General features: G+C 44.1%; 1 protein-coding gene across 6 annotated transcripts in view; it reads right to left on the reverse strand.

Annotated features, from left to right (window-relative positions):
- Nucleotides 1-27,959, reverse strand: part of RETREG1 (reticulophagy regulator 1) — a 114,293-nt gene that overhangs the window by 51,827 nt on the left and 34,507 nt on the right. Inside the window, exon 1 of one of the 6 annotated variants that reach the window (XM_050937507.1) lies at nucleotides 1,364-1,566. The exons of the other annotated variants lie outside the window; for them this stretch is intronic. Coding sequence (XP_050793464.1) covers nucleotides 1,364-1,398 — 35 coding nt within the window. The 5' untranslated portion in view covers nucleotides 1,399-1,566. Of the gene's footprint in view, nucleotides 1-1,363; nucleotides 1,567-27,959 lie in introns of those variants that run through there. 6 annotated transcript variants of the gene reach the window in all.

Below are 27,959 nucleotides of genomic sequence, written 5' to 3' on the forward strand. Positions count from 1 at the left end.
ATCAGGTACTAAGCTATTATCCTGGACTAGACAGGTAGAAATAGATATTTTATACTAGAGATATTTTTCCATAAATCCTGGAAAAAATAAACTACTGTGTTTGTAACCAGATGCATCAGTTGGAATGATAAACTCAAACCCTATGTGAATCTAGAGTTCTGGCTCTTAAAATTCCTTAAAATGTGCCATGGCTGCACAAAATTGTTTTTGAAAAGCTAGAAGTCTTCAAGCAAATTTCTGCCATCTTCATGTGTTTTTAAAACTTTTGATTGACACAGGGCATTGTGTAATTTGTGGAGTCTCAAATTGCTCCTTTGGTCATACTTTGGAGTCAATATTTTTCACTAATACCACAACACTTAATATAATCTCAAAGTGGAGAAATAGTTTGGCTTTCAAAAAACAACACTCCCTCCCTCTCCCCCCAAGCAGAAACTTTGCTGCAGCCTGATTTACACATTTATTGTCTCTGAAGGAAAAAAAGCATTTCCCTACAAACAGCCAAGATGTTACTTCCTAAAGGGTTACTAGTTTCAACATGTTTTGGCAGCCCACACAATGTTAAATCCAATGTATTTATTATTCATATTTTCCTATTCCCTTTAAGGAATTCAAACTCACTTATTCCTGGGATACACTGAAGATCTGTTTAACTTCATCCTTTGCTTTAAACACAGTTTAATTGGAATATTGATAATATCTGCATTTAACATATACATGTAGCTAAATGTAAGACATTCAATTTATTTCCACTGGAACATGCTGCATTATATTGTTACATTTTCATCAAACTAGTTGCTTCTAAAACTAAATTTTAGATCAGCAGCTCTTTCTCAGTCTATCTCCTATGATTTCACAATCTAATCTAAACAAACAGAGCAGATCATAGCAAGAAAGTATTCCACAGGCATGCCTCACAGGAACATGGTGCCCTATCCAGCAGTATGAATTATGGATCTGTTAATAACAGGCTCTACAAAAGTTATTTGTGTCTCTGATATTTTGAGGTTTATGTTGTTTTCAGGATGATGGCTGGGAGGAATGATTTATTAGAAATCTTAAATTTTTTTGTGTCATTCACTTTTTTTTTTTTACTTAAAAAATACACTAGCACTTATACAGCATTCTGCAACAAAAAAATCTCTCTAAAAACATTAACTAATTCCCAATATTGCTGTGAGCTAAGTATCCTTAGGTCCATTTCAAAGATGGGAAACTGAGACAGATTAAATGACTTGCTATAATCAAAGAGCAGGCTTGAGTTAGAGTTGGGATCAGAATTCAGGAGTTCCAGGCTCTTATTTTATGCTACTTCAAAATATATAATTCTATATGAAAAAGCTATAAAAGTAAATTACAGTACCTTTTAGTTTGTCCAAAGTCCTCACCTTCCGACATTTCAGATTAAAAAAAAAAATCTACACCAAACTAGTTAATCCAGACAAAGATTTTCAATTCTTTTTGTTTTAAAAGAAAAACAGTCCAGGACTCTGCTTTGTGTGCTTCTGAGTAAACTGCAGAGAGTATGTGTTTACACACGTCCTAAGCAACTGCTTGTCTTGAATGAAGTTCAGAGTGTTCTATTTTGACTGGTTAATTCTATAAATAAACAGGTTACATCTTACTACAAGTATTGTGACAGGCTGTTAGGTTCCAAGCACAGCTCAAAAGCCAAATGTTTTTTTTATGGTCATGTGAGAAGGAATCATCAGCCAGTAATTAACCTTTATTTGCCTGACTCCACTGACGCTCCTCTGCTTCGTCACTGCTTTTCTTGGCTGTAACTAAGTACAAACCAAAATGATAGAAAGCTACAGTACGTGGAGTTTACCAGGAATGTCAGTCTAAAAAATCATATAGAAAATACTGTGTAGTTTGTTAGAAAAAAGGTGTACTGTAATATTTAAAAACTTTGTTTACTGGCTGTCTCTACCACACAGTTGGCAGACACAACATACTGCTATTTTTTCCCTCTTACATCTAGAAATCAAGAGACACTGGCAGTTCATCAGTGAAAATGTACTGGAAGATCTATATTTCCAGTTAGGATTCACTTCCTTCTTATGTTGTGAGCATGAGTTCCTTGATTCTGTGTGCCCCCAACTTTTCAGCCACTTTCTGCTTCCTTCCCCCTTCCAAGTCTTCCACACTGTTCCTCTCATCGGTCCTCAGCTAGCCAACTCTTCCTTGCAACCCACACTCCTTCCTTCCTCCCTTTGTCACAGATGTTGAGGGGCCAGCAGGCATAGGTGGTTACTGCACCCCAAAACCCCAATTTAACTGTATACACCTCTTAGTAAAAGTGATGCTGCCTTACACAACAGATCTGTTCCCTATGAATATTCAGTCATACCTGCTTCCTTCAATGACCAAGTGTACTGCTTTTGGCTCCTGTTAGCCCAGGGGTCGGCAAACTTTCAGAAGTGGTGTGCCGAGTCTTCATTTATTCACTCTAATTTAAGGTTTCGTGTGCCAATAATACATTTTAATGTTTTTAGACGGTCTCTTTCTATAAATCTATAATATACAACTAAACTACTGTTGTATGTAAAGTAAATAAGGTTTTTAAAATGTTTAAGAAGCTTCATTTAAAATTAAATTAAAATGCAGAGCCAGCAGGACCCAGGCAGTGTGAGTGACACTGAAAATCAGCTCACATGCCTACCCCTGTGTTAGCCTAAGATAGAGGGAGCTAGATTCCATTCTGGCTTGCAACTCTTCATAAAATTGTTAACTATGTTCCCTAATCTTCTTTAATTAATTTTGATATGCTATACAGAAAAGAACCCAGTTTGACTCTGAGATCCTAGACTGAGCTTGCAGGCTTATCAGTTATCAAAAAGAATGTGTTTTTCTTATATAGAACGTGTGTGTACACCTATCTGCCCATCCACCTCATTAAATTAACATTAAGATTGTAAAGTCAAGCACTCCAAAATGAGGAAATGCCAGAACTAAGGTTGCTGCACATCTTTAATTCCTGCCTTGTGCACATGCATTATGATATGATCTTTAATTACATGAACATATAGTATTTTTTCCACATGATCTCTGCCTGAGTCAGTGCACAGGATGGATGTTGCTCACTTAATGATCAGCTATTCAATATTTTGTTTTATCCTCATTGTTTAATATGTGGCCTTAGGCTTTATTAACTGCACTACTCAAACCCAGCTCTGAAGACAATTATTAATTTCCTCCTGGGCTTTTCTTTGGTGATCATCACTATATTATCTCAGTGCTTCACAAACAATAATTTATCTTTCCAACACCCCTGTCAGAGTTATTATCCCAATTTTACACATGTGGACCTGAGCCACTGAGAGATTATGGTCAAAGGTGTCCACTAATTTTGAATGCCCAATTTGAGATGCCTTGGACCTCATTTGTCGGGGTACTTAGCATTATATAGCACTTTGTATGTTCAAAGCACAGCTCCCCCTGACTTCAGGTGGAACTGTGAGTACATAGCACTTCTGCAAATCAGACCCTGGATATGAAATCAAGCAAGCAGGAAAATTATCCTTTGTGACTTCACACTGAAAAGTATGGTTTAAGTGACTTGCTTAGCATCATATAGGAACTTTGTGGCAGAGGGAGGGATAGAATCCAGTTCTCCAAGGCAGCACTCAATTGCTTTAACCATAAAACCATCCTTTTTCTCCCTGATTCATTCAATATACACCTTCTCAACTTCTGTAACAAATGAGGCTAGGGACCTACAAACAACTGTCTCCTTTACACTCATTCATCCCCAAAGTAGCTTTTAAAATAAATTTAACAGACAGTGTTTATTTTTAAGCATTTTTTCCTCCATTTTTATTGAAATTTTCATAGTTGTGGGAAATCATGGGAGGGGATCAGACAATCATTTGACACTGAGATTTGAAAAAATAAAGCTTTATAGCCATTAAAAAACAAATTGTCAACAACTTGTCAAAACATAAATATTCTTAAATCAAACTCTAGTAAGTTCTCAAGCAGCATTTTTAATAGCAAACAGAAAAATCAAAAAAATCCATCATCATGTGGTATAATATTGATACCACATGGCTCATCAACTGGCGTGGACCTTTATATCCACCACACAATTCACAAAATACCTAGTCAATATTACATTGCAGTTTCATTCTGTATTATAGCAGAAGAGAGTTTTGAAGATGGACTTAAGAAAAGGTAAGGAGTTGGCTTTATGGACTTTGACTAGGAGCTTTCCCCACTCAAGTAATATGGAAGGAACCAGGAAAGTGCTTATTTGAGAAGCAGGCAATCAATGCTGGCATCATAGGTAGGAACTGACCTGACAAAAAAGTTAACAGGTTGGATAGGTAGGATGGAACTAAACTGTGATGAGCTTTGAAACCAAGGACAATACATTTTTGTTTGAGATGGAAGAGTGGGAGTCAAGGGAAGGAAGCAAAGGGTATATGTGATGTAGTCAGGGCAACAAGACAAAACTTGGACAAGAATTACAACACTAAATCATCAAGTGAATTTCCCATACCTTTATTAATATGATTGTCAAGTAATTTCATATCAATTTCACTAATTTTATTTTAAATCACGATGCCTTTCCAGCAAGACCAGGCCAGTGCCATAAAGCTCTGGGTGGCAGTACAAAGTGTGTACTACTATGACCAAGGATTCATTATGTGACAGGAAAAAGAAACATTTCATCCTGACAATTTACTGGTTTGGCACCAGTGACATTTTGGGCTACTAGAGAGCCAGATAAAGAATTTTACTGTTACAAATGTGGCAAGAGAGAAAGAGAGCGTGCACGAGCGCGCACTCATGTGTGGGACAGCTGTTGAGTAACTGTCTTCTACATAGACCCAGAGAATATCTGTGACATACAAGTTTGAATGCATGTTATTAAAATACATTTTGTTTCCATGTCACATAAGAGATGAGTCACATCAGGGTTGTTGTTCCTCCCTCCACAGGGTGAAGGTGACAGGCAGCAGGACTAGATCACATGGGCTGTGATTTGGTATGCATTCCCAGTTCTAGAGGATGAGCAGCAGGCTGGTAGTAAATATGCATAATCACTGTGTTGCCATACCAATTGTCAGTGCTGGCAAGATTGTCAAATATGAGTTCCATTTAACAGTTCTTTTCTTCCGTAGTTCAAATCTATGTAATTTCCCCATCTCTATCTGACAAACTGCACAAGCAAGACACATAGGCGTACTCGCCACACACTATTTAGTTTCGTGACATTCCACATGGTATTGAATCCGCACAGGAAAGCCAGGCAAGGTATGGAACATGCTCATGGAATGTGTAGCATTCTTTTCAAATTTGTCTACAACCTAGTTGTGGAAAATAGGATCTATGTCTGTTACAATTGTCTTAATTTTCTGGTTATTTATATTTAACTAGTAGAGTATATACTGCTTCTGTATACAGAAGGTTATTCATACATTTCATGAATCATTTTACAATGACTCTACATTACTCAGATTGCCATTAGGATATTATTTTATTCTGTAAGGCTCTGTTTCTGTAAGGATTAGGTAAGCATGAAGGGTATAGTTGGTACAATGTATTAAATACAGTAGAAACTGCACAGAATAATATTCCTACAAGATTATCAATTTATAATGATTTCTCCCTACCTTGTTGAGACTTTGTTTTGCAAGTTATATTTATTCTGTTAAAAAGCAGAGGAGGGAAAAATGAGGAATCTCTAACAATATTTATTAAAGATGTATATCTAAGGAATTGAGATAGGAGCTTAAATCAATCTTGATGTCAATTTTGTATATTGAATAAGCATATTTTCCATGTTCCCTTATAGTCTTCTCCTTGTGCTGTTCAGTGTGACAGCCTTCTCAAGGTATTGATAATCATAACTAAAAAGCCAAACTACTGTTTGATAGGGCTGCATAGTGTTTATTTTAAAACATACATGCACAGAAATCTATACTTTAGTATAGATTTGCCCCATTATGATAGTCTGTATTGTCCAGCAAGACAGGAGGGACATAAGAAACCCTTTCAGTGTCTGGCAACAAAGAACCAAGGTATCTTGAACTCTATACACAAAGATGGATTTCACTATTTGAACTGATCGCGTGCACTGAGTGCAGTTCTTGAAGCCTGTCCCACAGCTAGATCCACACAAATTTAGATTTAATTGTTAAGTAGAGAAGGATTTGAAATAAGAACCTCTGCTGTGACTGTGCACACAGTGGTGTGAAGGCAACAGGCCAATAAATTCACCACATGGATCAATTTTTCCATATGAATACAGAAACACACTTGCCTAACTCAATGGACTACTCAGATGAATAAAGAAACGAGGATTAGGTTTTAATGTACAGCACGAATTTTATGAGCTATGAATAAATCCCATAAGTTTAATATGGTTTGGGTGAATGAAAAAAGTCACGTACATAACTTCATATTTTTAAAGATATAATAAAACCTAATCTGATTTAAGGAACAAATCATATGGTATAGTAACTGCTCTGCTAAACCCAATTTAAATCATACTGTTCTCAAAGAGAATTGCAAATTTAAACCTTATAGTTCTATAGATATGGATTATTCTGGGGTTACTTTCAAAAAAGCCTAATGATGACTCATGCTTGACTTCAGCAGCAGGAATAATGACAGCAAACACTGCAAAGTAAAATACTTTGTATTTGTTTACTGAAGTAATAACCTGGACATAATCTTTAATCTTTCCCTAATATAACAGTAAAGATGAAAATGTTTTATGAACATAGAATATACACTCTTTTCCAATAAAGTGATATTTCACAAACTTTTACTACTTTAAGAACAGTCCTTTCAACTTTAAAGCTGCATAATAGCTCCTTATAGCATTAATGTCAGAAGTTAGGATTTCTCATAATTTGAAACCAAGTCTAAATGTAAAGGTACATTCCCCTTTCTAATGAACTGGAAATGTCTATTTTTTACTAAAAGACAATACATCAACTAAAGATAAATACAACCCAATATTCCATGAACATTATTACCCAAATAATTATTTTCCAAATAATTTTCATTTATTTTTATATCTAGTACAACATAAAATATGCAAGTTCACATTGTTTACATTAGAAGAGTCTATTATAGCAACTTCTCTGTAACACTGCAAACTTGCTGAAGGATATATGCTGTATGTATAACTTATATTCTAACCAAGGGCGGCTCCATGTTTTTTGCCGCCCCAAGCACAGCAGGCAGGTGGCTTTCAGCGGTGCACCAGTCACACGGATTCGGCGGCACACCTGCGGGCAGTGCGCCGGTCACGCGGATTCGGCGTCCCCATCACTGAATTACGGCCGAAGCCACAGGACCAGCGAACCTCTCGCAGGCGCACCACTGAAAGCTGCCTGCCTGCCGCCCTCACAGCGACTGGCAGGCTGCCCCAGGCACGTGCTTGCTGCGCTGGTGCCTAGAGCCGCCCCTGATCCTAACCCTTTAAGCTGTTCTGTGTGGCACCCCACTGACTTAAAAATGTATGAGCAAGACTGTACATGCTAAACTTTGAAAATCTTCCCACAGTCTATACTGTGTGTACAGAATTTCTGATATGTCCCCGCCAATGTGATTTACATAAGTATTGTCCCATTAGCTAAGGCCCTGATCCAACAAGTTATGTGAGGGCAGACCCCTTGCACATACACAAAATATACTTTTATACATTTACTATAAAAACACAGACTTTTGTTTATATATTCATACTTATACGTGTCCATTGGGTTTGAGTATGCACATACACAATTACTTTTTTTTCCATAAACTAGTTTTAAAGATGGTATTTTTTTACTTTATTATATTTAAAATTTGACAAAAAATTGTTTACTAAAAAAATATATTTAGCTAGAGGAATAATCAGATAGAAGCATCCTTGTCTAACAGTTAGACCAGTGCACTTTCGCTTAGTTCTCTGAAAGCAGGATGTTTTGCATAATAGCAAATGAAAAACATTCTATACAACAGTTCATGAAACTCTTTAGAGAGCCAGCCAAAATAAGCTGTAATGAAAAATTCTCATCTCCAAATGGAATTCTACAAGTTGTGTTCCTTCTCCATACCCGGAGGAAATCACCTCATTTTTAAAACAGAAAAGATCCATTCAGGTTGGATGGCAAAAATCATATGCGCAATATTAAAACAGCCACAGATAGAGTTAAAGCACATGCAACAAATATTTAGTCCTCCGAGCAAAGCACACAAGTCACATTTTTGTTAATGAAACATACAAAAATGGAACATGGTGGAGGCATGGCTGTCAATAGACACCTACACCGGATTTGTAAGCCATGGATTGTCATTATGTGTAGTTAGTGTCTCACCATGAGGCACACATGCTAGCCCATTTTTGTGAAACACAGAGCACTCTGGTTTTTGCATATAAGCTATAGAAAGAATATGAGAGCCGGAAAATACTTCAGAGAGTAAAAAGCAAACAATCACATTCCTAGATGTGTCAAAGGAGCACATCTTCCTCAGATACAAATATCATAGATCAGGGGTCAGCAACCTTTCAGAAGTGCTGTGCTGAGTCTTCATTTATTCACCTTAATGTAAGGTTTCGCATGCCAGTAATACATTTTAATGTTTTTAGAAGGTCTCTTTCTAGAAGTCTACACTATATAACTAAACTATTGTTGTATGTAAAGTAAATAATGTTTTTAAAATGTTTAAGAAGTTTCATTTAAAATTAAATTAAAATGCAGAGCCCCCCAGATCGGTGCAGTGTGAGTGCCACTGAAAATAAGCTCGTGTGTCGCCTTCGGCACACGTGCCATAGGTTGCCTACCCATGTCATAGATCATGGCGAATGTATGTGACAAAGTGAGAGAGGATCTAGATAGAGTGCCAGGAGTCCTTACCACTAAGGGTGAAAATCTCAACTGCCTTGGGACTTTCTTGGCCATGGAAACAAATGTGTGTGTGTGGGGGGGGGAAGAATCACCTTGAATCACATTGAGAAATTAATTTATGAACTGGTCAGAGGAATTCAGTGCCATTCATATTTTCAAGACATTATTTCCTGTTGTGTGAAACTGTAAGAGCTTTTTTCTCACAAAGCCCATCTTCTATATATCCTGAAGTCTATAGACTGTACATATATACCACTTTATCCATCATTATCTGCAACTCAAGCTAATTACATGAATTTTAAATTACTGACTGGGCCAGGCAGGCAAATAAATGACAGACACATGGGATGGGTTTAATCAGCAGGCTGCAACTTTATTAATTATACACTGGGATTGGCACTACAATGCTCACTCCTCACTCTTACATACCACGCATTTTAATAGGTTCCAGTGCAGGTTCCAGGGCTCCAATCTCACAAACAAAACGATAACTTGGGCTAGATACTCCCTGACCTACCCCACGAACTCAGCTTAATTACAAAACCTCTCTCCCCATCCCTGTGTAAGGGGGTGTGTGTGTCGGGGGGGGGGGGGGGAGTAGAGGCCACAAAGCTGGTGGTGAAGAGACCTTAATCTGCAAAAATTTTGGGTCTCTCCCCTTATATAAGTATAAGGTCCTACAGTGAAATCCTGAGTCCCACTGGCCTTTGGGAGCGGCTGCTTTTAGACTTTACATGCATCGGGCATATGATGAGGCAGTAGTCCTACCGTCACTATATAAAACTTCCAATTACCTATTGTTTTCAATTAACTGTACATCCAGGAGGCTGTGCGGAAGATAGACAAAAAACCACTGAACTACTTGCCGATGTGGCCTCAAGGAGAAAAATTCCTCCCTGATCCCTAGAAAACAGCCAATCAGTCAGACTCCTAGCAACAAAAAAGGGACTGCTCCTAAACTACAACAAAGGGGAAGGAGGGCAGGGCAGCTAATTGGAGAGCAAGAGGCATTTGAAAAGCCTAGGCTAGCTTAAATAGGCAGTGAAGGGACATCTGGAAGCCAATTCACTGGCCCCATCACCTCCTGCTCCAGCCAATAGCTAAGCAAAAGACCAAAGGGCGAATGGGAAGTCACAGCCCCCATCCTTCCAGCATGCACTCTAGGCTTCTCACATTCCCTACCTGATGAAGGCAGTAAGAGAGTATTTCACTCAGCAAGCAGTGAATTTGAGATTTTTTGGAATGTGCTTTACCGGCGGATCTGTAACTGCCCAAGTTTATTAGCTTTCAGGGTCATCTTTTCTCCCTAATCTGTAAAAATGGGTGATGGATAAGGGGAGTAGTTGTGTGAGACACTCGTGGAAAATTACTTTGTCATATTGATACTATTACTGGCTTATTTGATTTTATCTTGTGGTAACTTATTGGCCTACTTATGTGTATATTTTTGAAAGACAGGCACTCCTATTATAGAGCAGGAAAATTCCAAACCAATAGATCAGAGATCAGCAACCTTCCGCATGATGGCTGTGTGCCGAAGGTTGCCGATTCCTGCAATAGATAAATGTGTAACATATATGCTGTCTTTTGTTAAGGCAACGGTGTATACACTTCAAAGATCCGAAGAAGTGAGCTGTAGCTCACGATAGCTCATGCTGAAATAAATTTGTTAGTCTCTAAGGTGCCACAAATTCTCCTGTTCTTTTTGCGGATACAGACTAACACAGCTGCTACTCTGAAAACTTCAAAGATGTGACTCATGAATCCTGTACTACATCCTTGAAATTAGCCTGAGATAACAAGTGACATTGCTCAAAGGCTCACTAGTTTAAAATATTTAAAATATTTCGAGTGTCTAGACAAATTGCATGAGAAGCTATTATACAGACCTGAAAAAAGTGTTTAAGCTACTGTTGGCACATTGTATATTCCAATACAACTATCAAACCTGGTATATGCCTGCATGAGAGGCAAACAGCAGTTTACCCCTTGAAGATAGCGGAGGCCACTAAAAGACAATGTTATATGTAAGCCAGCTCAGGTAGTGAGGAATCATTCAATCATTCAGAATTTCTAAGGTAAATAAGAAATATGCAGCTACACAGTACTAATGCCTGTGTTTAACTCAGATCATACACACCAGTTTGCCAAGGCAAACGAACATGGCTCAGTACAGCTAATGTTTGAAGCAAGTGGGAGGGTATGGAGGTCAGCTTCCTGATTGGATATTTAACTTATTTGAGGTGCAGCCGGGGAAATTCCAGCGGAAAGAAAGTGTCAAACTTACCACAGGATCAAAGTCAAGGTCTAACTCTGGACTGATAACCTGAAGTGCTTGAAAAAGCATCAGCATGTTAATATACCAGCTGCTTGGTATTTGTAAGACAACAGTTTGCCTTAAGTTGTCCTTAAGAAAAACATTCTGGTTTAATGCTTAGAAGACAAATAGACAACTAGATTCCATTGTCAACTGTGCCACTGGTTTACCATCTGACAGTGAGCAAGTCGCAAAAATTTTCTCTTAGTCTAACTCAAGGTAAAATGAGAATAACATTTACTGATCTTTAAAGAGTTTGAGATCTTTTAATGAAAATTATGTTTATGTCTCAAGTGAACACCACTTTTATAGTTTCTAAACTGTGTATTTATCCATAGCACCAGAAGCATTCCTCCACTAAGTTGTCACAAACGTGATTCTATTTCAGTGCCTGTACTTCCTTGACTAGTTAAGTTAGTCTGTCACTTCTCACTGCAGTCTACCCCAATGTATATGTTTAACATTACATTTGCCCAAGAGATCATATAAAATAACATGCAGCATAACAGTGCTAATATGACAATGTTAAATCATGTTTATTTGGACACCAGAAGAACTTAGGAAGACTTATTCAGAATTTAAGGTACTGTGGGGTACATGCTGTAGTCTAACTAAGCTAGAGATAGTGACCGTTTAACTTTAGAACACAGTGGGATAATGAACCATAACATTAAAAAGGGAATATTCCTCACCTCTGCAACTGCTAGGAATAAAACCAGAGTGATTTGGTTCTATCTGCCTCAGATGAAAAGAAAGTCTTTCTTAAAAAATGGCATTAGCTCTTTCTGCGGAAAAGAAATCAAGCTTTAATTAGCTGCTTGATTCTTTTCAATGTTAGGATTAATACTGAATTGCTATGACTTACTGAAGCCACTCTGCTCAGGAGGCTCATCTTCTCATAATACAATATTATGCCCTTATATAAAATACACAAAAAGCAAAGGATATGAAGTGCTGATTTGACAAACTTTAATTCAATGCATCAAAAGCCTGTGTTACTTTAACGCAGAGCGAGATCTAACACTGTCCAAGTTTCCTGTCAGAAGACCTATTTGGAATGATTTTTTTAAACACACACATGCACACACACTTTGTTTTTTTCAAGTTTTCTATTCTGATTTAGAAACTTCCCAAACAAAATAAAGGCACTGTGTAGGCTCAACCCTCCAAAATAAGCGGTGAAGATTTTTCCATATGAGCTATAGCTGGTAACCACATTTTACAAGCTTGACCTGCTGTGTTCACAAAGCATATGAGTTTCCCTGAATCAGACTTGGAGATCATAAAAACTCCACCTGTACGTCTACAGAATTCGTATTTTCCTTGAATCAAAGAACAGAGTTTATAAACAATGCTTGATGTGCACGTAAAGTTTATGTTCCCTGAACCGGATTTTGGAGATTACAAATTACATAGTCTATGAGAAAACAGAATAAGATTCTATGATTTTTTTTTTGAATATACTGGTCAATAAATGAAGTACACTTATCATTTTTTAAAAAAAGTTTAACAGACGTAAATGTATTTCTCTCCAGGCTTGGGCCTTTGACTTTGTGAAGTAAAATGGGACCTGTAATACCTGCGCATGTCAACCAAAAATGCTTTTTCATATAATGCAACTTAGACAGCATGGTGAGTTGTATTTATATTTTTATGTTTAAACAGGGTTTCAAATGGCTTTGGCTCAAAAAACTTACAAGGCTCCCTTGTTAAAATAATGTGCTGAAGGTAAACGCCAGAGATAAAAGACGGTTACTCACCTTTGTAACTGTTGTTCTTCGAGATGTGTTGCTCATATCCATTCCAATTAGGTGTACGCGCGCCACGTGCACGTTCGTCGGAGACTTTTTACCCTAGCAACACTCGGTGGGCCAGCAGGTCACCCCCTGGAGTGGCGCCGGTATGGCGCCTGATATATACCCCTGCTGGCCCGCCCGCTCCTCAGTTCCTTCTTGCCGGCTACTCCGACAGTGGGGAAGGAGGGCGGGTGTGGAATGGATATGAGCAACACATCTCGAAGAACAACAGTTACAAAGGTGAGTAACCGACTTTTCTTCTTCGAGTGCTTGCTCATATCCATTCCAATTAGGTGATTCCCAAGCCTTACCTAGGCGGTGGGGTCGGAGTGAGACGTTGCGGACTGTAAAACCACTGCGCCAAAAGCAGCATCGTCTCTAGCTTGCTGTACCAGCGCATAGTGTGATGCGAAGGTGTGTACAGAAGACCATGTGGCCGCACGGCAGATTTATTGTATGGGGACATGAGCCAAAAACGCGGCCGAGGAAGCCTGAGCCCTGGTAGAATGGGCGGTAAGGGGTCCCGTTGGCACACTGGCCAAGTCATAACATGTCCTGATGCAGGATGTGACCCAGGATGCGATACGCTGGGAGGAGATTGCCATGCCTCTCATGCATTCCGCTACTGCCACAAACAATTGTGGTGAACGCCGGAAAGGTTTAGTTCTCTCAATGTAGAACGCGAGAGCCCTTCGGACATCCAAGGAGTGGAGCTGTTGCTCTCTTCGGGATGAATGCGGCTTTTGGTAAAAGACTGGCAGGAAGACGACTTGGTTAATATGGAAGGCGGAGATGACCTTAGGGAGGAACGCCGGGTGCGGTCGCAGCTGTACCTTGTCCCTATGGAACACCATATATGGAGGGTCCACGGTCAGAGCCCGAAGCTCCGAGACTCACCGGGCCGACGTAATAGCGACTAGGAAGGCCACCTTCCAGGATAGGTACAGCAGCGAGCATGTGGCTAAGGGTTCGAAGGGGGGTGCCATTAGCCTGGTTAGAACCAGGTTCAGGTCCCAAGTAGGGGTAGGCCGTTTGACCTGAGGGTAGAGTCGCTCCAGACCCTTGATAAATCTGGACACCATTGGGTGAGAAAATACGGACTTGCCAGCCTCGCCTGGGTGGAAGGTGGATATAGCCGCGAGGTGGACGCGTAGAGAGGAGATCGCCAAGCCCTGCTGCTTGAGAGACCACATGTAGTCCAAGATGGTGGGGACTAGCATGGCGAGTGGGTCATGGCCGTGCTGACTGCACCAGCAGCAGAAGCGTTTCCACTTCGCTAGGTAGGTTGAACGCGTGGAAGGCATCCTGCTGCCCAACAACACTTGTTGTACTGCATCGGAACAGTGCAACTCGGACTGGCTTAACCAGCCAGGAGCCACGCAGACAGATGAGGGACTGTAGATCCGGATGGCGCATCCTGCCGAAGTCCTGCGTGATCAGGTCCGGCCAAAGAGGTAGGGCAATCGGATTCGCCAGGGACAGATTGAGCAGCATGGTGTACCAAGGCTGCCGTGGCCATGCCGGAGCGATCAGGATGAGGCGGGCCTTGTCTCTCCGGACCTTGATCAGGACTCGATGGACGAGAGGGAAGGGTGGAAAGGCGTAGCAAAGACGACCCGTCCACGGTATGAGGAACGCGTCCGACAGGGAGCCCGGGGAGCGACCTTGTAGGGAGCAGAACACCTGGCATTTCCTGTTCGATCTGGAGGCGAACAGGTCTATCTGGGGAAACCCCCACCTCTAGAAAATGACATAGAGGACGTTCGGACGGATGGACCATTCGTGGGACAGAAAGGATCTGCTCAGGTGATCCGCAAGGGTGTTCCGCACTCCCAGGAGAAAGGAGGCCACTAGATGAATAGAGTGGGCTATGCAAAAGTCCCACAGACGTATTGCTTCCTGACACAGCAGGGAGGACCGGGTCCCGCCCTGCTTGTTGATGTAATACATGGCCATTGTGTTGTCCGTGAATACCGCAACACAACGGCCGTGCAAATGGCGTTGGAATGTCTGGCATGCTAGGCGAACGGCCCGTAGCTCCTGCACATTGATGTGAAGAGTCAACTCTCTCTGCGACCACAGACCCTGTGTATGCAGGGTCCCCAGGTGCGCACCCCAGCCCAGCGATGATGCGTCCGTTGTCAGGGACACTGAGGGCTGTGGGGCGTGAAACGGTAGGCCCGCACACACTTGGGAGGGCGTTGTCCACCAGCCTAGGGAGCCTAGAACATTCGGTGGAATCATTACGATTGTGTCTATGGCATCCCTGCCTGGTCGATAGACCGATGCGAGCCAGGTCTGCAGCGGGCGCATGCGGAGTCTTGCATGTCTGGTGACGAAGGTGCATGCGGCCATGTGCCCCAGGAGAGCGAGGCACGTTCAAGCAGATGTGGTCGGGAAGGCCCGCAGGCTTGTGACCATGGACACTATGGCTTGGAATCGGTGCCGGGGGAGGCTGGCCGTCGCGAGGTTGGAGTCCAGTACTGCCCCTATAAATTCTATGCTCCGCGTAAGCACCAGAGTGGACTTGTCCGGATTGATGGTCAGACCTAGGCTCATAAACAGCTCCGTGATGATGGTGATGTGCCCGGTCACCTGCGCTTCCGACGTGCCTCGAACGAGCCAGTCGTCGAGGTAAGGGAAGACATGGATACGACGACGTCGCAGGGCATCCGCGACGACCGCCATACACTTGGTGAATACCCGGGGGGCCGAGGAGAGCCCAAAGGGGAGGACCGTGAACTGGTAGTGGTCCTGATTCACCACAAAGCAGAGATACCGTCTGTGCGGGGGGAAGATCGCAATGTGGAAGTACGCATCCTTCATGTCGAGAGCAGCGTACCAATCTCCGGGATCCAGGGAAGGGATGATGGTTCCTAAGGATACCATGCGGAACTTGAACTTTTTGATGAATTTGTTCAGGCCTCGCAGGTCCAGGATGGGTCGTAGGCCCCCTTTTGACTTGGGGATTAAGAAGTACCGGGAATAAAACCCCTTGCCCCTTAGCTCCCTTGGCACCTCCTCTGTAGTCCCACGGACAGGAGCTTGCGAACCTCCTGGACGATAAGTTGCTCGTGAGAGGGGTCCCTGAAGAGGGACGAGGAGGGAGGGTGGGAGGGGGGTGGAGAAACAAACTGAAGATGGTAACCAAACTGCACCGTGCTCAGGACCCAACAATCCGAAGTCAGCTGGGACCATGACGGTAGGAAGTGGCGGAGGCGGTTGAGGAAATGAAGTGGATCCAGAGGGGGGATTGGTAAGCTGCTTTCGGGCGAACCTTCAAAAGTTCGCCTTGGGTCCCTGCGGTGGCTTTTCGGACCCGGAAGTGTTACCCCTTTGAGGACCTGACTGCCGTCTACGGTTTGGCCGGCCTTGCCTCCAGTTGAAATCTTGTCTGGGGCGAGGCGGGGGGTAAGTGCGCTGATGGTAGGGGCAGAATGGCCTTCTCTGAGTCTGGGGCGCATGCATTCCCAGTGAACGCATGATAACCCGGTTATCCTTCAGGCTCTGTAGTCTGGGATCCGTCTTTTCAGAGAAGAGGCCCTGCCCGTCGAATGGCAGGTCCTGGATCGTGTATTGTAGCTCCGGCGGTAGCCCGGAAAACTGCAGCCACGATATACGGCGCATGGCTACGCCCGACGCCAGAGTCCTCGCCGCTGAATCTGCGGCATCTAAGGACGCCTGTAGCGAGGTCCTGGCGACCCTCCTGCTCTCTTCCAGGAGAGATGAAAATTCCTGGCGTGAGTCCTGGGGGAGCAGCTCTGTAAATTTGCCGACAGCTTCCCAGGTGTTGTGGCTGTAACGGCTCAGGAGGGCCTGCTGGTTCGCCACACGGAGTTGAAGGCCTCCAGCAGAATAAATTTTACGGCCCAGCAAGTCCATGCGTCTGGCTTCCCTGGATTTTGGTGCAGAAGCCTGTTGGCCATGGCGTTCCCGCTCGTTGACTGATTGTACCACCAAGGAGCAGGGAGCGGGGTGTACGTAGAGGTACTCATACCCCTTGGATGGTACCATATACTTCCTTTCCACGCCGCGGGCAGTGGGTGGAATGGAGGCCGGAGACTGCCAGATGGTGTCCGTCTTCGCCTGGATTGACTTAATGAAGGGGTGGGCTACCCTGGTCGGTGCCTCTGCCGAGAGGATGCTTACTACCGGGTCCTCTACTTCTGGGACTTCCTCTACAGGAAGGTTTATGTTCTGGGCAACTCGCCTCAGCAGGTCCTGATGCGCCCAGAGATCAATCGGCGGGGGCCCTGATGAAGATGTGCCCGCTACCGCCTCATCCGGGGATGAGGACAAAGACACCCCAAGGAGGAGTGGTTCTTGCACGGAAGCCTCGTCCAGAGGGGCCTCCGTTTCCCGGGCATCCTGCTGCACCAGGGGATCCGTGGGGTCTTCCTCCATACCTGGGGGGGGGGGGCCAACTGACTGTGGTCTCTGGTGCACGACACTCCGATGGATTGGAGCGAGCTTGTCCCGAAGGTTCGCCCTGGGCTTGGTGGTACGCCCAGGGCGTCCAAAAGGACCATTGCGGTGGACCCTGGTCCGTGCAGGCGTGAACATCCGAACCCCCGTAAGAGGCGCTGTCCGTATGGGAAGAAGCGGACGAGTGCCTCGAAGGCCATGGAGGAGCCATCGATGACTGTGGCAGGCCCCTGCGCATCCCGATGTCGCTGCGCGATGCCGGTGAACGGTACCGGGAGTCATGGCGGTACCGCGATCTAGACTGGGACCTGCTACCAACTCGGTGCCGGGAGGTCGACCGGTGCCGTCCACTGCTGTGCCGGGACCGGCTGCGGTAGGAACGTCGGTGCTGTGATCTAGACCGGTGCCGAGAGTAGTACGACAGCAACCGGGATCTTGAACGGTGCCGCGAGTACGACCGGTGCCGCAGGTAGTGGTCCCGGGACTGTGAGCGGCGTCTAGATCTCGAGCGGCGACGCTGGGAGTGGTCCCTCGATTTGGAGCGGGACCGATGCCCGGTAGTACCCGGTGATTGCGGCCGTACCATGGCGGGCTTGCCCATCGATTGGATAACCCGCACCGGCGGTGCCAGGGGTTGGGGCAGCTCGGGTTCTGTCAGTGCGATGAGGTCGCGTGCCGCTGAGAAGTTCCTCCGGCATGGAGGGCGCGACAAACTCGACCCCTGTCCTCACTGGGGAGCTGAAAGGCACCGGACTCAACGGTCTCTGAGGGGCCAGAGTCGACGGTGCGACGACACTCGGTGCCGCGGCGGATGACGGTGCCGGGCGGTCAGGTTTTGAGGCACGCTCTGACTGTGGTGCAGTGGCAGGCACCGCAGGAGCCCTGTGCTTTTTGCTCCTTGGGGAGAGGGAGCGGTGCCGGCTACGGTGCCGGGCCGGTGCCGCGCGGGAAGTTGGAGCCTTCGCCGGCACCGGGCGGTCCGGAGCGGAGGCGACACTTGGTCCCGGTGCCGGAGTCGGTGCCGACGGTAGGGGAGTCGGCGCTGCCTCCATCAGGATCTGCTTCAGGCGACTGTCCCACTCCTTCGTTCGGGGCTTGAACGCCTTGCAGATCCGACACTTGTCCACAAGGTGGGACTCGCCTAGGTACCTCAGGCAGGAGTCGTGCGGATCTCCTGTTGGCATCGGCCGATGACAGGCCGCACAAGGCTTAAAGCCGGGTGAACCGGGCATGGGCCCCGGCACCGCGGGGAGGAAAAAGGGGCGAACCCCCGATCCTCAGTATAAGTATTTACAACTACACTAAATTAACTTTATACCTACAACTATTGATATAATAACTGAACTATATACACTAAATGCAGAAGAGTGAAATGCTAGGGAGGTGGAGAACGGCTAGCCGTGCTCCACAGTTCCAACGACCGACACGGGCAGTAAGAAGGAACTGAGGAGCGGGCGGGCCAGCAGGGGTATATATCAGGCGCCATACCGGCACCACTCCAGGGGGCGACCTGCTGGCCCACCGAGTGTTGCTAGGGTAAAAAGTCTCCGACGAACGTGTACGCGGCGCGCGCACACCTAATTGGAATGGATATGAGCAAGCACTCGAAGAAGAATAGTGAATTGGGTCATTTTCAAAATCAGTGTAACTATGTATGTGTTTTGTTATTGTATTTGTATTTGTCCTCTCTAGTAACTGCACCTACAGCTGCCAGCAGATTAATCCAAATCTGAATGATCCCATCTGGAAAGTTAGCTAAAAACTTCTCATAGTAGGAAACACTTGCCACTGCTAGCAAAAATAAGGACTAATAACAAGCAGTCAACCATGTGAAAGTGGTCTGCTGATGAGATTCCAGACACTGTGGTGGAAACAAGGAATCTCTTCTTTCATTCCTGTACAGCCACAGCATGAGATTTTAAGAAACCTGTGTTGCAATTGGTCAGGCTCAGTTGGTGCTTTCACAACCAACAATGGTGACATTTTCCTTACATTTATCTGCCTTAGGCCAGTGTTCAAAGGAAACATCGGAGAATGCAGCTTAAAATTCTGTCTTATTTAAAAGACAAAAAATTTTGTTTAAAAGTGACCTCACTTAAAAATGCCCCTGAAGTCCAGTAGTTTCCAAGTGCAGACAGACAACACTCTTACACCCATTACTGATGTAGCATATTAAATTGTAACCTGTAGCCTAGCTGTTTAAAGGCCAAATCCTGAGCAGCATTGAGCACCTACACCTCTCCTGGAAGTTCATGGTAGTAGCAGGTGCTCAGTTTGAATTTAGGCAATAGCTACTCTGTGCGCCTTTCCAGGACTTTACAATGCATAATACACAAAAATAAAATACAAAAACAGAAATAAACTTGCTTTATACATCACACGGTTAAAATTTTGTACAGTTGTTCTGAGGTCCAGTAGGTGGTAAGAGACAGACCAGCTGAAATCTCTGGGTAAAGATGAAAGGGAAAAAAATAGGGGAGGACATGAGGGAAAGGAGCAACTACAGACCATGAACTGAGGAAGAGGAGGTGGATGAGGCATTTCTAGTACAAAATAGAAATAACCAAATCACAAGCCCTGCTAGTAATGCAGGACTTTAACTATCTAGACATTTGTTGGAAAAAATAATACAGCAAAACACAATTTCCAAAAACTTATTGAAATGTATTGGGGACAACTTTTTGTTTCCGAAAGTGGAGGAAGTAATGAGGGAGGGAGGGAGGGAACAGCCATTTTAGACTTGACTCTGACCAACAGGGAGGAATTGGAAACAAATCTGAAGGTGGAAGGCAATTTGGATAAAAGTGATCACAAAATGACAGATTTCATGATTCTAAAGAAGGAAAGGAGCAAGAGCAGCAGAATTAGGACAATGGACTTCAAAAAAGCTAACTTTAACAAACTCAGAGAACTAGTAGGTAAAGTCCCTCGGCAATAAGAATCTAAGGAAAACAGAAGTTCAGGAGAGATGGCAGTTTCTCAAGGAGACAACATTAAAGGAAACTATCCCAATATGAAGGAAAGATAGCAAGACTAGTAAGAAGCCGATGTGGCTCCATTAGGAACTCTTTAATGCCTGAAAATCAAAAAGAAATCCTACAAAAAGTGGTAACATGGACAAACTGCTAAGGAGGGGTACAAAAGAAGAGCGCAGGCATGCAGGGACAAAATCAGAAAGGCTAAGGCACAAAATGAGTTAGACCTAGCAAGAGACATAAAAGGCAGTAAGAAAAGGTTCTCTGACTACATTAGGAGCAAGACAATGATGAAGGAAAGTGTAAATCTGCTACTTAGTGGGGAAGGAGAAGTAATATTTGAGGATATAAAGGTGGCTGCGGTGTTTAATTCCTATTTTGTTTTAGCCTTCACTAAAAAGGTTAATTGTGACCAGAAACTCAACCCAATTAATATTAACAACAAAAGGAAAGGAACCCAAGCCACAATAGGGAAAGAATATTTAGAAAAGCTTGATGTATTCAAGTCAGTAGAGTCTAATGAAATTCATCTGAGGGTACTTAAGGAATTAGCTGAAGCAATCTTGGAACTGTTAGCAATTAACTTCAAGAACTCCAGGAGGACGGGTGAGTCCCAATAGACTGGAAAAGGGAAAACATAATACCTATCTTTAAAACAGGGAATAAAGAGTACCCAGGGAACTATAGTCCAGTCAGTCTAATTTTGATATTTGGAAAGATAATGGAACAAATTATTAAACAATTTGTAAGCACATACAGGAAAACAGGATAATAAGGAACAGCAAGTATGGATTTGTCAAGAACAAATTGTGCTAAACCAACCTAATTTCCTTCTTTGACACAGTTACTGGACTACTAGCTAGGGCAGAAGGTGGGCAAACTATGGCCTGTGGGCCACATCCAGCCCACAGGACTCTCCTGCTCAGCCCCTGATCTCCTGGCCCAGGAGGCTAGCCCCTGGCCCCTCCCCTGCTGTTCCCCCTCTCCCACAGCCTCAGCTCACTGCGCCACCAGTGCAATGCTCTGGTTGGTGGGACTGCGAGCTCTTGCTGGGAAGTGCAGCTGCAGCGCCGCAGCCTGACCCGGTACTCTGTGCTGCGCGGTGGCATGGCTTGCTCCAGCTGGGCGGCGCAGGTGCCTGTCCTGGTGCTCTGGGTGGTGCGGCTGTAGTGCTGCCAGCCACCGGTGCTCCAGGCAGTGGGGTAAGGGGGCAGAGAGAAGAGGGGATTGGATAGAGGGGCAGGGGAGTTCAGGGTGGTGGTCAGGGGGTGGGGATGCGGATGGGGTTGGGGCAGTCCAAGGGCAGGGAACAGGGGGACTGAATGGGGGCAGGGGTCCTAGGGGAGGCAATCAGGAAGGAGATGGGGGGTTGGATGGGATAGCAGGGGGTCCAGGGGCAGTCAGGCAGAAGGGGTGGTTGGGGCAGTCAGAAATGAGAGGAGGGGTTGGATGGGGCAGCAGGCGGCAGTCAGAGATGGGGGGTCTGGGGGCGGTCAGGGGACAGGGGAGAGGGGTTGGATGGGAGAAGAGTCCTGGCGGCACTGTCAGGGGGGCAAGAAGCCGGGGCGGGGGCTAGATAGGGGGCAGAGGCCGGGCCATGCCTGGCTGTTTGGGGAGGCACAGCCTCCCCTAACCGGCCCGCCATACAATTTCAGAAACCCAATGTGGCCTTCAAGTTTGCCCACCCCAGGCTAAGGGGAATGCAGCAGACATAATATATCTTGATTTTAACGCAGTCCCACAACATTCTTACAAGCAAACTGGAGAAATGTGGTCTAGATGAAATTATTAAAATATGGGTGCAAACCTGGTTCAGAGACCGTACTCAAAGAGTAGTTCTCAATGGTTCACTGTCAGGCTGGGAGGACATATCTAATGGGGTTTTTACAGGGGTCAGTCCTGGGTCCAGCACTAGTCAATATTTTCATTAATGACTTGAATAAAGGACTGGAGTCTATGCACTGCAAATCTGCGGATGACGCCAAGGTGGGAGGAGTCTGAAGCACTCTGGAAGAGAGGATTAGAATTCAAGAAGACCTTCACAAATTAGAGAACTGATCAACATCAATAAAATGAAATTCAATAAAAGACAAATGCAAAGCATTTCACTTAGGAAGAAAAAAATCAAATGCACAACTACAAAATAGGGAAAAGCGGGTAGGTGGGAGTACTCTGAGTCAACATTTTCAAAATGTTGAGGCATTTGTGAAAAAGGCTAATATTCTGGCATGTGTTAAGAGGAGTGTTGTAAATAAGACAAGGAAGGTAACTGTCTCCCTCTGCTTGGCACTGATGAGGTCTCAGTGTTCAAATATGTTAAGGGCTGTTATAAATAGGATTGCAATCAATTGTCCTCTATGTCCACTGAACATAGAACAAGCAGCAGTACCGGGTTTACAATGATGCCAGTGGCACCATGGTGCTGGGCCCATGTTCAAAAGGGGCCCTGCCCTGCCCTGTTCCACTTGCAGTGCACCCAGAGCAGCTGGCTCTTCTCCATCCCCAGCTCCCCCCCCCCCACCATTCACATCTCTTGGTCTGCCCAGAGCTTCCCTCTGCCTCAGCCCTGTCCGCCGGCTCCTCCCCACCCCTTGATCCCTCCCCCCACCCACTGCCTGTTCTTCTCAGCCGGTGGCTGGCTGAGGGCTCCTCTCTGTGCCCATCACCAGCAGGCAGGTGCTGGCAGAGAGGAGCCCTCAGCTGCTGCCTCTCCAGGTCAGTGACTGTCCACTTTGGGCTCCCTGGGGGCAGGGCCCATCTCTCCATGCCACTCTGCGGAAGCAGCGGGATGGGGAAGTTGGCAGCTGCCTGCCCCCAACTCATGCAAGAAAATGCATCCTCCGCTGTGGGCACCATCAGCACCAGGCAGGTAGGGCTGGGTGGTGCCCTGGGGGATGGGGATGCTCTGTGCTCCCAAGCTTCAGCTGTCCAGCCTCTCATCAAGGTTCCTTCCCCACTTTGAACTCTAGGGCACAGATGTGGGGACCTGCATGAGACCCTCTAAGCTTAACTACCAGCTTAGATCTGGTTTTGCTGCCACCACCCAAATTATTTATGAGTCATTTGGGAAACTATCTACATCCCCCCTAAAATATCTCCCTCCCAAGTACTATATCCCTTCCCTGGGTAGCCCTAAGAGACTTCTCCACTAAGTTCCTGGTGAACACCAATCCAAACCCTTGGATCTTAAAACAAGGAGAAATTAACCATTCCTCCCCCTGTCCCTTCCCCCCCCCCCCAATTCCTGGTGAGTCCAGATCCAACCCCCTTGGATCTTAAAACAAGGAAAAAATCAATCAGGTTCTTAAAAAGAAGGCTTTTAAGTAAAGAAAGAAAGGTAAAAATCATCTCTGTAAAATCAGCATGGAAAATAACTTTACAGGGTAATCTGATTCAAAGAGCCCAGAGGAACCCACTCTAGCCTCAGGTTCAAAGTACAGCAATCAGAGGCAAACCCTCTAGCAAAAGGAACATTTACAAGTTGAGGAAACAAAGATAAAATTAGCACGCCTTGCCTGGCTGTTACTTACAAGTTTGAAATATGAGAAAGTTGTTCAGAAAGATTTGGAGAGCATGGATTGATGTCTGGTCCCTCTTAGTCCCAAGAGTGAACCACCCCCAAAACAAAGAGCACACAAACAAAAGCCTTCCCCCCACCAAAATTTGAAAGCATCTTGTCCCCTTATTGGTCCTTTGGGTCAGGTGTCAGCCAGGTTACCTGAGCTTCTTAATCCTTTACAGGTAAAAGGATTTTGGAGTCTCTGGCCAGGAGGGATTTTATAGTACTGTACACAGGAGGGCTGTTCCCTTCCCTTTATAGTTATGACACCCCCCTAGCAGTGTGCTGGGAGGGGGAATCCCTGCTGCACGGGCTTGGTAGGGCATGGGGGAGTGGGTCTCTGGGGGGGATGCTGAGCTGTGAGGAGGTGAGAGGCTCAGGTGCTGGGCGAGATTTGTGTGTTTTGGGATGCTAGGCAGCAGGAGGGTCTGTGTGAGGCGCTGCGTAGTTGTGATGGTGGGGCTGTGGGGAAGGACACTGGGCAGTTGGGGAGATCTGTGCCTGTTGGAGCACTACAGAGTGGGGGTTTTGTGTGGGGCGCAGGGCAGTTGTGGTGGGGCTGAGAAGGGGCACTGTGCATTTGTGTGTGTGGGGGGTGCTGGGCACAGCGGGTCTGGGGGATGCTGTGGGGAGTGTGTGCTGTGTGGTGCAGCATGGTCTGTTCCCAAAGGGAAGTGGCACACTGGCAGCACAGGGCCGGGTGGGCCAGTGCATGTCTGGCGAATTCTGGTGTGTAAACAGTGCCCTAGCATTGGGTGGAGCGGGTCTGCCCCCACCTTGCCATGCCCCATTGTCCCTGGCCAGTCCCTCGCTCTGGGGACGACCTCACTGTGCCATGTTCCATTGCTCCCATAAGGACCAACAATATGTTTGGTGCCAGGCCCACAAAAGATTAATCAGCCCTGACAAGAAGTAATGAGCTTATTCTGCAGCAAGGGAGATTTAGCTTGGATATTAAGAACAACTATAATGGAGTTAAACTCTGGAATAGGCTTACAACGGAGGTTGTGGAATCCCCATCATTGGAAGTTTCTAAGAACAGGTTGGACAAACACCCTTCAGGGATGATTTAGGTTTACTTGGTCCTGCCTCAGAGGGATGGGCTTGATGACCTCTGACAATCCCTTTCAGCTGTACATTTCTATGATTCCATGGAAGTTAAAATTTTATTGAGGTTTGTTGAAAATGCCTTTCTTGTTGTATGCCTTAAAGGACAAGGAAATCCCAAGAATTATTTTAACATGTATTTTGTCCCCATTAGCCTCTTTGGATGTTACAGAAATAAATGGATTTCTTGAACATTCATAAAGAACTTCTCTTAAGCATCATTCTGACAGTACAGAAAGCAATGACCAGAGTGCAGACAGATGAATTCAGTGAATTACTTCACGTGTACTACCACGGGAAATTATGCAATGAAAGAAAGTTTCAAGTTTTAAAAGGATATCATTTTTATTAGATTAAGCTTCATTCCTGGTTGGAGACTGAGAGTTATGTCATGACACAGTTTAAATGAGTGGCAGTTGCATCTGGGTGGACTGAGAAGGAATTTTATACTTTAAAATCCTTTTTCTCCCTATGTTAAATATTAATCACCATGGAACTTTGTAATGGACTAATCTCAAGGATACTTTTGATCACCTGGTCTCAAAAAATAATAAATAAAACAAAAGTAATACTACTAAGCATGAAAAGAAAAAGTTGGCTATATTAGCTTCAATCTTTTTCAGTGCAAGATGAGAAATAGTTGAAGTCTGACAGACAACATTACACTTTTGAACATTGTCCATGCACTGACTAAACTGCTAGAGAATCAGTTTAAGGAGAATAAAATATATTTCAATAGATAAACACACTGAATATCTGTTCATAGGGAAGACCAACTCAAATAAAGTATCATAACACTTAGTATTCTATACACTGTTCAAAAACGAAGTTGTTTCATTAGACTGTGTGTTGAAATGCTTCGTAATAAATAAACATGTTATTCTGTTGATATATTCACATGCTTTGATAAGGTATGTGCCAGGACATTCCTTGCTAAGTTAAGTGACTAATCAGATGCTGTGCTAGTAAGCACACCCTCAACTGTCATGAGAACCTGGATGTTTGCACAAGACACCCAGAGAAAAAAAGCTGTCACTGTAGGTTCTTGTGCCTCTGTAAATAATTTCCGTATTACGTTTTGTAATCTAATGCTTGTGTTTAGTGAACCAGGATACAAGTAAAGGTCAAAACCTACCACTTTTTAAGTTCACTCTCACACATTATCATCTCCTCTCTCTCTCTGCCCTCACTCTACGGCACTAAGCTTTAACATTTTTATTTAGGAGCAACAAAAAATATTTTAGTAATTGTTTCTGGGTGTCTCATTTCATTCACTATAACAGTAATGTGAAACACATTCCTGGAATCCTTAATTTAACTGAAGCCAGCATTCTTTTTTCTTTTAAAATTCTGAAATTTCTCCTTTCTGAAATTTGCAATGTGATTTACAAACTGAAGTTAGAAACAATTAATAGTAATTAGCTCGTTATGTAACTTTGGTTTGTTATGAGTGCTGAAAATATTTTCTCGAGTCACAGATTTCAAGAAAACAGCTTTCTTAATTGAAAATATTTATTTTCATTGCTGTATCTACAGTACATTGCCTATAGCTGAACATTTTGCTTTATAGAATTTACAAGCCTTTAAAAAAAAAAAAGCAAAGGGGATACTGGGAAAGTGTTTAAAATGATTAGCTTTCTGAAACAAAATGTAACAGCATGGAAAAGGGTGATGATGTCAGGGCAGCAGCAAGAAGACTGGAGGTTCTATGCCCATGTTCTAGCACCAGAAAGCACAACAAGGCATCTGAAGTATTATCAGACACTCAGATTCGAAGTAATGGATCAAAGCTTAGGAACAACTACTTTATTACACCATCTCTGTACAGGACCACATGCATATTCTTGTAACTAGATTGCTGCTCACCAGCTTTGCGTAAAAGGACTGATACTTGTGACTGGCAGTGGCTGTGGTGAATGATCCCTGAAAATAGGAGATAAATGCTCCATGCAAACATATGTCACATAACACGACAAGGTTTTAGGTTGAACCATGTAGTCTTTTCCATGGGGAGTATACCTTTCCCTAATCCACCCACGTTTTCAAGGAAATCTCCCCATGGATATTTCCTCCCTATAGCCCCACTTGCCACCATTTTTTTTCCTGTCAGAAAGGATCTGGACTTGTACTTTTTAAAAATGCTATTTATATATTTGGCAGAATTTGGCCATTAGATTTTTGAGTTTGACATAACTGGTGTAATTTACTTTGAATGTAGTCTTTCCTGCTTACTAGAAAATAGGTCTATAGAAAGTTTTAGCATATTGCATTTGTGGAATGAGTTAGGTTCTATGAAAATTTCTCATTAAACTGTCACTTGCATTATGATCCAGAAAAGCCACTTAAACAAACTGTCATTTTTTCTTTAATACTGAAAGTACTCTCTGTGTTGTAAGTGACACTATGGAACTCTCTGAACAATATAGTTTATAAATACCCTCTAAGAAGACAAGCCAAATGACTGAAGGATTATAAGTTCTCTCTACCAGTTGTTCAAGTATTAAAATGGCAAGCAGTAAGAGTACAGGGGGAAAAAGTAACAAACAGCCAATGTTGAAAATTTTACGCGTGCAACAGAATAAACGTTCAGAGAAGCATGGTGAATTACTATTATGGAACTCTTGTAATTCAAGTTTATTTTCCACTCCCTAATAAGGTCAAGTACAGACATCTCAGAATGATGTTTGCTTTTTTTTTTCTGCAAGTGTTACACTGTTGACTCATATTCAGCTTGTGATCCACTATGATCACCAGATCCCTTTCCACAATACTCCTTCCTAAGCAGTCATTTCCCATTTCACATGTGTGCAACCAACTGTTCCTTCCTAAGTGGAGTACTTTGCATTTGTCCTTATTGAATTTCATCCTATTTACTTCAGACCATTTCTCCAGATCATTTTTAATTTTAATCCTATCCTCTAAGACACTTGC

The sequence above is a fragment of the Gopherus flavomarginatus genome, chromosome 2 (genome assembly GCF_025201925.1).
Source record: "Gopherus flavomarginatus isolate rGopFla2 chromosome 2, rGopFla2.mat.asm, whole genome shotgun sequence".
Taxonomy (NCBI): domain Eukaryota; kingdom Metazoa; phylum Chordata; order Testudines; family Testudinidae; genus Gopherus; species Gopherus flavomarginatus.